The sequence below is a fragment of the Cervus elaphus genome, chromosome 5 (genome assembly GCF_910594005.1).
Source record: "Cervus elaphus chromosome 5, mCerEla1.1, whole genome shotgun sequence".
Taxonomy (NCBI): Eukaryota; Metazoa; Chordata; class Mammalia; order Artiodactyla; family Cervidae; genus Cervus; species Cervus elaphus.
This window is the reverse complement of record NC_057819.1, coordinates 63,602,874-63,616,722: the sequence shown is the minus strand read 5'-3', so window position 1 is coordinate 63,616,722 and position 13,849 is coordinate 63,602,874. Positions and strand designations below refer to the sequence as shown.

The 13,849-nt window shown below is 43.2% G+C and overlaps 1 protein-coding gene across 1 annotated transcript in view; it reads left to right on the top strand.

Moving 5' to 3' along the window:
• Positions 1 to 6,014: 6,014 nt before the first annotated feature.
• Positions 6,015 to 13,849, top strand: part of GATB (glutamyl-tRNA amidotransferase subunit B) — a 99,593-nt gene continuing 91,758 nt past the window's right edge. The window contains exons 1-2 of the mRNA XM_043902608.1: positions 6,015 to 6,238; positions 8,232 to 8,382. Coding sequence (XP_043758543.1) covers positions 6,063 to 6,238; positions 8,232 to 8,382 — 327 coding nt within the window. The 5' untranslated portion in view covers positions 6,015 to 6,062. The remainder of the gene's footprint in view (positions 6,239 to 8,231; positions 8,383 to 13,849) is intronic.

Sequence of the window (13,849 nt, the reverse complement as noted above, 5' to 3'; positions counted from 1 at the left end):
ATTGTATCATTTGATTGCTAATGTGTTTGAATTGAGCCGCTTGATTTTAATTCAATCTGGCACCTCTTCATGGAGTACTAAATTTCCTTTCAACGGCCATACGTTGAACTGCAGGGATCCCTGAAGCCTCTGCCACCAAGAAGGCTTCAGCCTTTGCTGCTTCATGCAGCCCATCTACTCTTGGTTTAAGGAAAGCCTAGATACAGAGATTCCAGCTCAGGTACACCAATTACCTGGCAGTTTGGGCAAGATAAACCTGTTCTCTTCTGTACCACCCTGTGGACTCTGATATATCTTCCCTTCCTATCAAGTAGGGCTTCACCCACTGAGGGAAAAATGTCATCAGAGCTTGTGCATCTTGGTGGCATAGCTCTGTTCTATCATAATTGTACTCCTCGTGATCTTTGGACTTAAAATTGAGAGACCCATCTCTCATCCAAAAACATCATCTGTTTGAAACCTAAAAGCTTTTGATCATTATATGTGCATGATCCTGAAATAAGATACTGCTTAGAAGTGTGTGTGTGTGTGGTGTACAAACTCTGTAATTTTAAAGACCAAATACCCAATTTCAAAACACAACAGACAGAGCTTCTTAGTGCATAGCGGGAATCTGAGCACAAAGCTTCCAGGCATGCTGAGTTTCACATGTTCTACTGCCCATTACTAGCAACTCAGGAGTATCTTCTTTCAAGCAAGCTGTGTCAGGGGCATGTTGAAAGGGGGAGTTTCTTTCTTACATATAATTCCTGAGTGCGTCTAAGATTAGTCAGACTTCTAGAAAAGCAAAAGACTGCGAAAACAGCACACCATCCCTTGAGACCATCCAGAAGAAGGCGGGGCGTGGAGAGATGACAGTTCATGGACCAGGCACGGCTCATGGCGATGCACTGGCCCCGTCTTCCCCAGACAATACTTCATCTCTACTAAGACACTGGACAGGATGTTCTATTTCCCTGCTTTGGAAGGAAGAAAAAGTTATAGGTTTCTCTGCTCAAAGCAATCTTCCAGAAAAAGCAATTGTTCCCTCCACATCAGTATTTTACCAGAATCAAGACTTAAGGGTAAAAATAAGAGGAAATTAATCCTGTTCTCCCGATTCTCCAGCATGCACGTGTTCTCAGCATTTTTCTCCCCCTAATGACACTCAATTGGGACCCATAGGGTGGTTTTTCTAAAAAGAAATTTTGTTTTCAAAATGCTTTTTAAAAAAAAAAAAACCAAAAACTGGACTTCCTCTAGTGCCCATGTACTTCCAACCTGAAAATGATGTGTCAGTTTTTGTCATCTGTACATCATCTGAAGTGGACCTTTTATTCCTTAGAAAATTTATCCTGACCTTCCTCCCTCCCTACATGATGTAACACTCAAGACAGTAGGCTGGGTGTTATAACTATAGAACAGATAGAAACTAACAGTTGCACAGAGGAACTAAATGCACAACCCTGTTTAAAAACACTCAGACAGCCATCCATGCCCAGTCCGTTAGGCTGCAAGGGGCATTTTGCTTTTTAGTCTGCTAGATGTCTTTAGAGTGCTGCCTTTGTTTCCACAACAATCATTAGTCAAATAAAAGGTGAGTTAGCACAATTTTCAGATTCAGAATTATATTCAAGTCAACTTTGAGATAGACTGCCATGATACATTATTCAGACGAATCCTTTTAATTTTACTTGAAATTTCAATGTCTCCATTAAAATTGTTTGTTTTAAAAAAATGGAAACAGAGCCATTTGTGCCATCCCTTCACATTGTATCCATGTTGCTGAAGAAGTTATAAATCCTAGAATATTGTGTTTCTATACATCATTTCCCCCATCTCAATCCAGTGAAAGAATGAGAAGGAAAGAACAATTAAATACCACTTAGATTTGAGGGAGAAATTATTTGTGTTTGGAAATCAATGTGTTTTCTACAGATACCTGGGGGATTCTGAGTCAAGCACAGAGGTAAGCCAGTGTGTTCCAACTCTGATGTTCAAAGACTCTCTCAAGAATACTAAACACAACCAAGCATGTTATTTTAGATATATTTCCTAACCATTGCCATTTATAAGTAACAACTTGAAATTCTGTCCTGGCTTACATATCTTTTCAAGAACCTGTTCTAAATTTATTTGTACTGTGTCAATTATGTGAATAAAATAAGAACTGAGAGACTCTCCCAAAGAAAAGGTTTTTGCTAGGAACCCTGTCCTAGGAACCTTCTGTGCTTCTTGAAAATGAAAACCTCCGTATCTTCCAGATGACAGCCACCTTTTCGGTGAAACCAAAATAGCTCTCTCAGCTCGAGAGCTGTCAGTAAGAGTTCCAACAGTTATCAGACTTGGCATGCAGGAGGAACACAAGAGAAATGGTCCCATAGGAGGAAGTTTGGTGGGAGCCCCTGACTAGGCAGGAGGTAAATCAATGTGCTCCTAGGCACCAGACCAGGCACAGGGGCACCAGTGGGCATTGCTGGTGACGACAAACTTCGGGGAGAAGGGAGCCATCAGCTCCTGCGGGATTCTCAAAGGGCTGCATCATACGCATCAAGCTGGAAGGTCTCCATTTGTTGATGCGATCAAATATGTGCCTAGGATTTTCTCTCCCTCTAGTGGTGGGGCTTGTCCTTGGAAGAAAAGCTATGACCAACCTAGACAGCATATTAAAAAGCAGAGACATTAGCCAAAAATGTCCATCTAGTCAAAGTTATGGTTTTTCCAGGGGTCATGTATGCAGGAGTTGAACTATAAAGAAAGCTGAGCACCGAAGCATTGATGCTTTTGAACTGTGGTGTTGGAGAAGATTCCTGAGAGCCCCTTGGACTGCAAGGAGATCCAACCAGTCTATCCTAAAGGAAATCAGTCCTGAACATTCATTGGAAGGACTGATGCTGAAGTTGAAACTCCAATACTATGGCCACGTGATGCAAAGAACTGACTCATTGGAAAAGACCCTGATGCTGGGAAAGATTGAAGGTGGGAGGAGAAGGGGACAACAGAGGATGAGATGGTTGGATGGCATCACTGACTCAATGGACATGAGTTTGGGTGGACTCCAGGAGTTGGTGATGGACAGGGAGGCCTGGCGTGCTGCAGTCCATGGGGTCACAAAGAGTCGGACATGACTAAGCAACTAAACTGACTGAATGGTGGGGCGGTATATGCTATTACTGCACAATAGCAAATAGCGAAGTGCAAGTCGCTCAGTCTTGTCCAACTCTTTGCGACCCCATGTACTATACAGTCCATGGAATTCTCTAGGCCAGAATATACTGGAGTGGATAGCCTTTCCCTTCTCCAGGGGATCTTCCCAACCCAGGGATCGAACCCAGGTCTCCCACATTGCAGGCAGATTCTTTACCAGCTGAGCCACAAGGGAAGCCCATTACTGCACAATATTACCTCATAAACAAAGATGAGTTTCCATTAGAGCACATTTTGCCCATGAAATAAGGATTTTCATTAGGTGTGCTGCCCTCTTACAGAGGTTTCCAAACACCCTCAAATCCTTCACCCTAGGGAGTGAATTGCCTCCTAAGCAGGCTAATTACCAGTGGGAAGGTAGCAATGGTCTCCCTCTCCTTCTGGCTAAAGGATACCCATTCTCACTTCTGAGCTACAGGATGCTCCCTCTCCTCTGCAGTCTTATCAAAGGTGGAGCCATGATGTGAGCAGAGACAACTCCCTTGACCCTAGGGCTGGGCCAGGTAAACCTGAGGGCTGAGTAAGAAAGAGAAGGCAAGCTTACCCAGAGCAGAGGGGGGAAACTCGGAGGAGACGTACTAGTAAAGGCTCTAAAGAGTGATCTGAACCTGATAGAGCAATAAGTGACTAGGGGTAAATTCCGGGACCAGTCTCCACTTCTACTTTACAGTCTCTGTCATTTCTCTCATTTTCAGTCATATTTCAGCATAGCAACTTAGATCACTGATAGTGGATGAAAAAATAAAAAGGATAGAAAAATTAAACAATTTTAATGAAAATAATTAAAGCTGCCTACCTGGTTGGATTAAATTGCATACTATTATAACTGTACAATAGTACTAATGGAAATAGCCCATAGGTTACAGATGTCTAATCAACAGGTTGGGCCTCCCAGGTGACACAGTGGTAAGGAATTCTCCTGCCAACGTGACTCAGGTTTAATCCCTGGGTGGGGAAGATTCCCTGGAGTAGGAAATGGCAACTCGCTCCAGTATTCTTGCCTAGAAAATTCCAGGGACAGATGAGTCTGATGGGTTATAGTCTATGGGGTCGAAAAGAGTCAGACACTACTGAGCTCACACGCAGTAGTGTGTGTGACACAATCACACACACACACAATCAACAGGTTATTGATCAATAACTGCAAATCTATCCATGTGACATATATGAAGTACGAAGCTTTTCCCCCTGTTCAATATCCAGTTAGGCATCAATGATGCTTACTCAACTTCTCCTATGTCTCCAAGGCAACCAAAGTCATATTTTCTGACAAACCTGTTTGTTTTCTAATTTCCTTATCTCAATGAGTAATTTCATCGGCCATCCAGTTGTATAAACCAGAAATTCAAAAGTTACTTGACCCTCCCCTAGGCTTCTACCATTATATTTAATCCATCACCAAGTCCTCCAATCTTACCTTCCTAATCTATCTCATAGAGGTCAATTTCTCTCTGCCTCCACCACCACACTATTTCATCTCCTTCCCACTCAACTACTACTCTGAAAGGAATGTACTCCATTGTTTTGTCAAATGCATTCCTCACATAGCACTCCTTCAATCAATAAGCATTTCTGAGAGGCCTACTTTGTACTTTGGTTGTACTGTGTTGAATAAGGTAGACCAATTTCCCATTCTCAAGATGGAAGATAAACATCAGATGGTCACAAGCACTATGTGGAGTATTAATATGCTGCTGCTGCTAAGTCACTTCAGTCGTGTCCAACTCTGTGCGACCCCAGAGATGGCAGCCCACCAGGCTCCCCTGTCCCTGGGATTCTCCAGGCAAGAACACTGGAGTGGATTGTCATTTCCTTCTCCAATGCATGAAAGTGAAAAGTGAAAGTGAAGTCACTCAGTCATGTGCGACTCTTAGCAACCCCATGGACTGCAGCCCACCAGGCTCCTCTGTCCTGGAAAATCCAGGCAAGAGTACTTGAGTGGGGTGCCTTTGCCTTCTCTGGGATTAATATAGGGTGATCTAATAGAGAGTGGTGGAATAGCTAGTCTAAATTGTATGTTCAAATACAAGAAATCAGTGGGCATTTCAAGATGGGGATGCGTTTTGAAGCAGGAAAAAAAAAAAAAAAGAAGTCCACTGGGATAATGCTATCTGCTATCAAGGTTTCCATTCTATCTAAGGAAAGTGTTTTCAAACACTGGCCAAGATAAAAAAAAAAAAAAAAATTTAAAATGTTCTTGAGGTTTCAATCTAGGTCTGTCAATCTCCCAAGAAGCTGTGCTGAAAGGTAGTCCTTGTGGTCTATGTGAAAGCATCCTATTTTTGTTAACTTCTCTGTATGTGTAGTCTACCAAGAATATAAGTTCCGTGAACATAGTGGCTGTATCTGCCGTGATCACTGCTGAATCCCCAGTGTCTAAGAACCATGCCGAGCATATTTGCATGCAAATAAGTATTTCTTGCATTTATGCATACATTGATGTCTGAAGTGGAAAACGAAGCAGAAAAAAGAACTGGGTTGGGGGGGGTTCAGAAAGTCTTTACGGAGATGTCAACGTCATTTACTTCAGCCCGACAGGTTAACTGGTGTATAAAATCCCAGCCACGTTTCTCACCTTTCGATCTCTGCCACAGCCCGCTCTCTCTCACACGTGCTCACAGCTACAAACCTCTCCAACTCCCCGCTAGGAGGAGTCACACCTTCCGACCCAGAAACCCTCCCACTCTCCCGGCTATTTCTCCTTCCCGCCCCCTCCCCGCCCGGTTCAGGAAGCCTTCCGGTCGCAGTCCTCTCTGGGAATAGTAGTCTTCCGGTCCGTGTCTAGCGCGGTGTATCTAATTTCTTAGAACTACGTTTCCCAGAGAGCCTTGCGGCAGAGGGAGGCTGTGTCACCTGACCAGGACTCTGGAGAGACAATGGCGGCGCCCATGTTGCGCTGGTTCTGTTCTGGAAGGCGTTTTGCTTTCGCCTGGGTTGGCTGCGGTTCTTGCCACAGAAGAGGGCCTCCGACTGGGTCCACGTCCAACGGGAAAAGAGGGCAGAGCTCAGTGGCTCAGCAGCCCCACATCACAGCCCAGAAGCCAAGAAAAGGGTATACTATTTCATACCAGTATTCCCCACTTAAGTTGAGGTAGAACTGCGGGACTTGGGAGATGATAACCCACTACAGCCCAGCCTTAACTCTGGACGTTTTGGTGGGCGGGAACGTGTTGGGCTGTATGTTGCAGCCCTGAAACCTAAATAAAGACAGGAAACTGGCTGTCTTAGCCCCTACCCCACACGAAAACCAGTGTCTTCAGATAGCCTTATTTGGGTAGTTTGCGAGTGTAAAATAGCAAGTGTTTTCTTGACTGTTTCACAGACAGAAGAGTGGTTCAGTCACCTTGACTAGTAGTCAGCCCAGTATCAATAGAAGTGGGATCTTATTTAGCTAACATGAATTTAACACAACTACGGGCCAGCAGTGTTTTAATGGTAAAAAGGAGCCTTTACCTACAAGTTCTGGATGGGTGGCTTAGAGTTAGAAAACACCACTTATCTGTGGAGGCCTTTCTTGTTGAACGTGTGTGTGTAGACCTAGGAGGATACAGCCAGTATAAGAGATCTTCCCTCTGGTTGTGTAGAGACTGTTGCTTATTTTGCTCAATATTCTCTGAACAGCTGTTTAAATTTCACTATGTAAGACCTAAATGATTTCTTTTTAAGTGCAGAAACATAAGGCGTGTGTCTAATATTCATTTTTTCGTTTGAGATAGTTAGGTTGCTGTTATTTTTGCTTTTCTGTTGTAACAGAGGGGGAAATGTCCAGAAGCACTGGTTCTGTTGTTTTCATTAAATTAGGTTGTTTCACTGTGAAAAGTGAGTGAAAAATAATTTTTCTCTTTATGTCATGAAACTACAAAAAAAACATTCAATAAGGTTTTAGTGGATGCAGATTTCTGATGATTTCTTAGTTTAATTCCTCTCAATTATCATTTGTGATTGCAAACTTTAAAAATAAGGAATTCACCAGTACTGTAAATACAGAACTTCATGTGTTGAAATGATTGAAACAAAACCAAATGCATGTAAATAAAAATTTGATAATACAAAAAATTGCTTGAGGGAAGAGCAGGATAGGAACAGACAGAATATGGAGAGAGTATATGTTCACCAGGCCATCTACAGATTGCCCAGGATACATGGGTTTGATAATAACCCATGGAATAAGCACAGTTAGATGAACCTAGGGACACCTGTGTATGGAATGTTCATACAGACCCAGCAGAGTAGGAGTGACCAGATAAGAGATTATTGTAGCATTTAAACTGCACTATTGCAGCTTCTTGGATTTGGTAGCAGTTAAGTTTAAAACTGCAAAGGAACCTGAGTGTTCCGGAATTTAAAGTGATTTGGGGAACCAGGGGGCAGGGAAAAGCCACTTGTGATGATTTAATGTTTTCCTTTGTGCAGAATTCCAAAGATTATCATTTAGTAGTAATCCATTTTATCTGTATTATTATGGTTACTTTACTTGCAAACCATTGTTAGAAAATGAATTCAAAAACGTGACTGAGAATTTCCCTTCCTTTTTAAATAATGGGATGTACAACTATTTATTTACCATTATTTTTCTAGTAGTAAAATCCTGATGTTTCTGTTAATTCTAAAAATGTTCACAAAATCAGCTTTCTTCATGTACTGAGTTAATCATGTACTGATTAACTGACAAAGGACAGTTAATTTAGAAAATGGTGCTTCTCATTAAAGTCAGCCAAGCAGTCTCCACCTGATAACCATTTCTGAATTGTTTTCAGATGCCGTATTGTTCCTTTCTGTTACGGTGTTTGCACAGTGAACTCTTCTTATGCCATGTTATAAATGAATCTTGCTTTGCCAGTCTTCTTGGTGTTCATTTTGCATTGCTTTTGATTTAGTCACCCAGTACAATATAACACATTTCTTTAAGAGGAATATACAATTTTAATAAGTTAAAAGGACAAGTGGGAAGTATTAGTAACATTTGCAGTTTAAGCTCATAGAAATTCACGCATGGTAATAGATCTAACCTAATGACTTCTTAACCATTATGTTTTCCTCTTTAGTGAATGTGAATGGGCAGCTGTGGTAGGATTGGAGATTCATGCCCAGATTGCCTCCAACTCCAAACTCTTTTCTGGATCTCAAGTCCACTTTGCAGCTCCTCCCAATTCTTTGGTATCTTTTTTCGATGCATCTCTACCTGGAACTTTGCCGGTAAGGCTTTTATTTAATGCTGTTTTCATTTGCAAAATGTACATCCTTCGTTGAACATAACTCTTAGAAAATACTTGTTTAGGAAACTTTGAATGGAGTGGGATGGACTAAATGTTTTCTAAAGATTCATCTCTGAATTCTAAGTCTAAACGTCATCGTTTGTTCATACATTCATGCACTCATCTCACACATGGTTTAGAATGTCTGCTGAGTACTAGAATGTCTGGTCTGTGCTATGAACTGAAATAGAAGGATGAGCAACCATCTTTGAGAAGTTCAAAGATGAGTTGGGGAGATGTGTCCTATATACAGGCAGAGTACTGTGTGATTATTCCTGTGAAGGTCATAAGCAGAGTTTAGTTTTGGATCCCCAAGGAGGGATACCTAATTCAGTATGAAAAGGACTGTTGTGAGAAATTAGGGAAGGGGTGTAGTTCATTAAGGAAAGGTTGTTGCGGGAGGCGGTGTCCAAGCTAGCTGAGAAGCCAGGTCGGAGTCAGGCAGGTACCTGGGGAAGGAGGAGGAGTCTGGCCAAAGGAAGCAGCCTATGTCACATGATATTACAGTGTAAGGTTCATAGTGATTGTGGTTTTGAAAGTTAAGAAGGGCTCAGTGGTGGAGAAAAAGTCAACCATATGATGCTTTGAGTTAATCACTCATTTGTCTGCTCCTTTTCACTAAAACCCAAGGAGTGACTGGGTCCAGTGTACTCATCAGCAAGATTTTTAGCATGTATTTTCATATAGGTGGTTTAATTTTTGAAGTAAAGGATGGAAGGAACAGTGTGAACATTTGGGCAAATACTTGGCTCATAGTCTGTCCAGGACATGCATTATCAACTGGATGAGGGGTTTCCTGCCAGCCTTTCAGGGAAGGTGTATCTGATGGTGATGGGAGGAGGGAGTGGGTGTCCTGGGTGAATTCCATGCTCTCTGACATTTAAATACAAGTGAAAATGGTTAAACCGAACCCCAGCAGGAGTGCAGGGGCAGAAGTTTACTTTTCCCAGAGTCCGGCCCAGAGGAGGAGGTCATGGCGGCTGCCGCGGTGTACCTGCCGTACTCAGGGTTTTGGTTGTACTGGGGCAGCGTCTCTGTCTTGGACTAGTTCCTTCCTTGCGCTTTTTGTCCTGGAGGACCCCTATTCCAGTAAACCCTGTCTAGGGTCGTCTTTGAATTGCTGTTGGGTCTTTCTGGGAGAAGACAAGCCCAGGAGTGTCTTGCCCTCCTTTCTCACTCTCTTCCTCTGCATTAGAGCATCTGTTTATGGCGAGACTGTTTTTGTTTATGAAGAGTTATATTTTACATTTTTCAGTTATAAATGTATGAATTCTCTTTGGGGGCAGAGAGTCAAACACAGTAGAAATAAATATCTATTGAGACAAACAATTCATCACAACACCTTTCCTTTCTTCCTTCTGAGCTCAGAATTTTTTTTTTTTTCCACATGGTGGTTCATTATCAAGAGACTAGACTTAACTGCAGAGTTCTTTCTAGGTTCTTCCAGCTGGGAATGTAGTATCTAGCAAGGTGTTTATTATCAGTTCAGTTCAGTTGCTCAGTCGTGTCTGATTCTTTGCAACCCCACGAACCGCAGCACGCCAGGCCTCCCTGTCCGTCACCAACTCCTGGAGTCTACCCAAACCCATGTCCATTGTGTTGGTGATGCCATCCAACCATCTCATCCTCTGTCATCCCCTTCTCCTCCTGCCCTCAATCTTTCCCAGCATCAGGGTCTTTTCAAATAAGTCAGCTCTTTGCATGAGGTGGCCAAAGTATTGGAATTTCATCTTCAACATCAGTGCTTCCAATGAACACCCAGGACTTATCTCCTTTAGGATGTACTGGTTGGATCTCCTTGCAGTCCCAAGGACTCTCAAGAGGCTTCTCCAACACCACAGTTCAAAAGCATCAATTCTTCTGTGCTCAACTTTCTTTATAGTCCAACTCTCACATCCATACATGACCACTGGAAAAACCATAGCCTTGACTAGATAGACCTTTGTTGACAAAGTAATGTCTCTGCTTTTCAATGTTGCTGTCTAGGTTGGTCATAACTTTAACATCTCTTTGCAGCTAAGCAGGTTTTCTACAGTTGTGGCTGTGTATGTGTGCTAAATCTCTTCAGTTGTGTCCAACTCTTTGTGACCCTTTGACTGTAGTCTGTCAGACTTCTCAGTCCGTGGGATTCTCCAGGCTAAATGTGGTCAAATATTAGAGACAATTCAAAGTAACTAAATGTCAGCATGCCTTGAAAGATGTGTCATCATGCCCTAAAGAAGAAGATACTTGCCCAGGTATAAGCATTATCAGCGTGACAGTGAAGGTGTTTGGGACATTGAAGTGTTGAGAGCTTGACTTACAGTCATTAAATGACAGTTGAAGGCTAGAAATCCAGTTTGCTTGAGCTGGGATTTGTTTTTCCTCTTTGGAGTCTACCACACTCATGGTTTGAGCAGCCTAATGGATTCTATCAACAGAGCTCATCTGCCTCTTTTTCAGAAATGCTTCTGTCTTTTAAAAGGCCTGTTTTAGCATGTGACCCAGATTACACCAAAACCACCAGAATAAGACATTGTCACTCTCACAGCACTTCAAAACCCAACGGTATATCTATATAGAAGTTTTAAATATACTGAAACATGGAGACCGTTGGCCTTTGCTGAGCCTGTGGAGCTGCTTTATTGATGCTCTGATATCCTGACTCTGCATTTAGTTATTTTTATAACAAAAATGGTGAGCATCTGTCAGATATGCTGACTGGATAGGAGAAAAGGGCAGCCAAAGATTTTAGGTTAGGGTGTCAGGTCTTTTTCTGTAGAGCAAATTCACTTGCTCTGCTGGCTCGTTAAAGAGAAAATATGAGAAAGTGTCTTTCTGGAGGTATTTGATTCTTTCCCTCTCGCGATTGTGTCTTTATTCATTCGCTCAACTGACATTTATTGGATGCCTCCCATGCACTAGCCATCGTGGAAGCTCTCGTGACACAGCTTTGAAGAAGGTAAAGGATAGATGAGAGTTTTGTCCTCATGAACTTCACAAGGGAGCAGGCAGTTACAGTACCGTTCAGTGAACTTGCTGGTAGCGGGAATACAAGGAGAGACATTTAACACAGACATAAGGAATTTGCAGAATTTGGCCAGATAAAAATGAATGGGAAGTACAGAGACCAGAAGAAAAACAGGACATGGCTTGATCTAGAAGCTGAAAGAAATTTGATGCATTGTAGCCCTGGAGAGGGACATGGCCACCCACTCCAGTCTTCTTGGCTGGAAGATATATGGACAGAGAATCCCAGCGGGCTATAGTCCATGGGGTCACACAGAGTTGCTCACTACTGAAGTGACTTAGCATGCATGCACACACGCATGCATTGTAGCCTAGAACTTCAATATGGCATGGCAAGAGGTGAAGCTGGCGTGGAAAGCATAGTCTGTACCACACAAGCCCCGCTAAGCAATGTGCAGCCCACTGCAGAGAGGTACAGGGTCAAAAGCTCCAAGGGATGAGCGTTCCGAGAAGGAGTGAGCACACACGATGTCAGACTTACTAAGAGTCAAGTGAGGTGAGGACTAGGTAGTGGCCATTGGATCTATCAATGGGGGTATCCTTTGCAAGAACGGCTTCAGTAGATTGATGGGGGCAGAAGGAACATGACAGAAGATAAACTCAGGGATGTTGAGGGAAAGGTGAGAACTGAGCAACTATTCCAAGAAGTTTGGCTCAGAAGGAAAAGAGACTGCAGTAGAGAATTCCCTGGTGGTTCAGTGGTTAGGACTTAGCACTTTCACTGCCAGGGCCTGAGTTTGTCTGGTCAGGAAATGAAGATCCTGCAAGCTGTGCAGTGTGGCAAAAGGAAAGGAAACAAAAAAACATGACTTATCACTGATGATATTATTATTTTTAAAAAAGGGAGTGGAATTCCTTAGTAGTTCAGCAGTGAGGACTGTTGAGCTCTCACTGCCAAGGGCCTGGGTTTGATCTAGTTGGCCAGATAAATAAATACAGAGAGGTGATTTAAAAAAAAAAAACAGACAGGGAAAGGGATGGTTAGAGAGTTTGGAATGTCCATGAAAAGACAGGGAAAGGGATGGTTAGGGAGTTTGGAATGTCCATGTACACACTATGTTTAAAATGGAGCACGGTGCTCTCGGCTCAGTGTTATGTGGCAGCCTGGATGGGTGGGGGAAGGACAGATGCATGTGTGTGTGTGGCTGAGTCCCTTCACTGTTCAGCTGAAACTGTCACAGCATTGTTAATTGGCTATGCTCCCAAATAAAAAGTTTAATTTAAAAAAAACTTCTCAGTTTCCTTAATGTTGGAGAAACTTGAGATGGTTTTAATGATGATGAATTGTAGTCAACAGGAAGGTAACATCCCCTTAAAAACATGCTAAGAGGGTAGATCTCATGTGAAATGTTTTTACTGCAGTAGAATACAATAAAAACACTTTTTGATGCTGATGAGAAGGAGCCAATGACAAAGGGGCAATTAAAGAGGCTTTTGATTAATGTGGCAAGTTGAACATATACATGTTAACCTGCCTCTCTCTCAGCCCCAAAGAAACCCCACTGAAATGACAGCCAAAGAATCCAGATGTTGCCAACCTGTGAGAGAATGGGAGAGGAGACCAGACTACAGGAGAGAAGGTAGAGGCAGGAGGGCCTGACTTAGCAGAGGGGAGTTAAGTGTGGGCCTGGAGAGGGGCAGAAAGCCTGCGGAAAGAGCAGTGGTCAGGAGGGAGACCTGTGCCCTGTGTAGCCCCAGGAAGGGTCCCGGTGTGAGATCTGCAGGTATTGTGGAGGGCCAGGGGCAGGTGGAGACAGAGGCATTAATTCAAGGTCTAGATTCAGAGCAGTCAGACCTGAGGTCCTCTCCCTGCCCGTTTGCAGCTGCTCTAGCCCCACAAGGATGTGCAGTCTGGGCAGAAATTCAGCTGCTGACACCCTCCCCCAGGGAGCCGAGGCACTGGGCCCAGACGGTATCTGTACTCTGAGCCCCGGGCCTGCCCGAGCCTTTCCCAGTGTGGCCATCTCCTCTTTCTCGCCCCCCACTCCTTAAGCAGCAATCCACGGGAACCTGGCAGAGCTTAACATTTAGGGCGATCTCAGTAAAAAACAGCCCATCACTGACTCAGTGGACATAAGTTTGAGCAAGCCCCGGGAGATAGTGAAGGACAGGGAAGCCTGGTGTGCTGTGGTCCATGGGGTCACAAAGAGACAGACATGACTGAGCAACTGAACAACAACAGTAAAAAAAAAAAAAACCTCCCCAGCCACCCCACTGATTGTCCTCATGTGAAGGCCCCCAGTCAGCAAGGCCTGGGTATTTGCACAGAACTCTTAGTCAGCATTTTGGTACCTTACTTTAAAATAGAAATTGACAGCCCCAAACCACCAGACATTTGCAGAAATTGTCCAGCATAGCAGACAGAGCCCAAAATAAAAGGAAAACTGAAAGAAATCAGA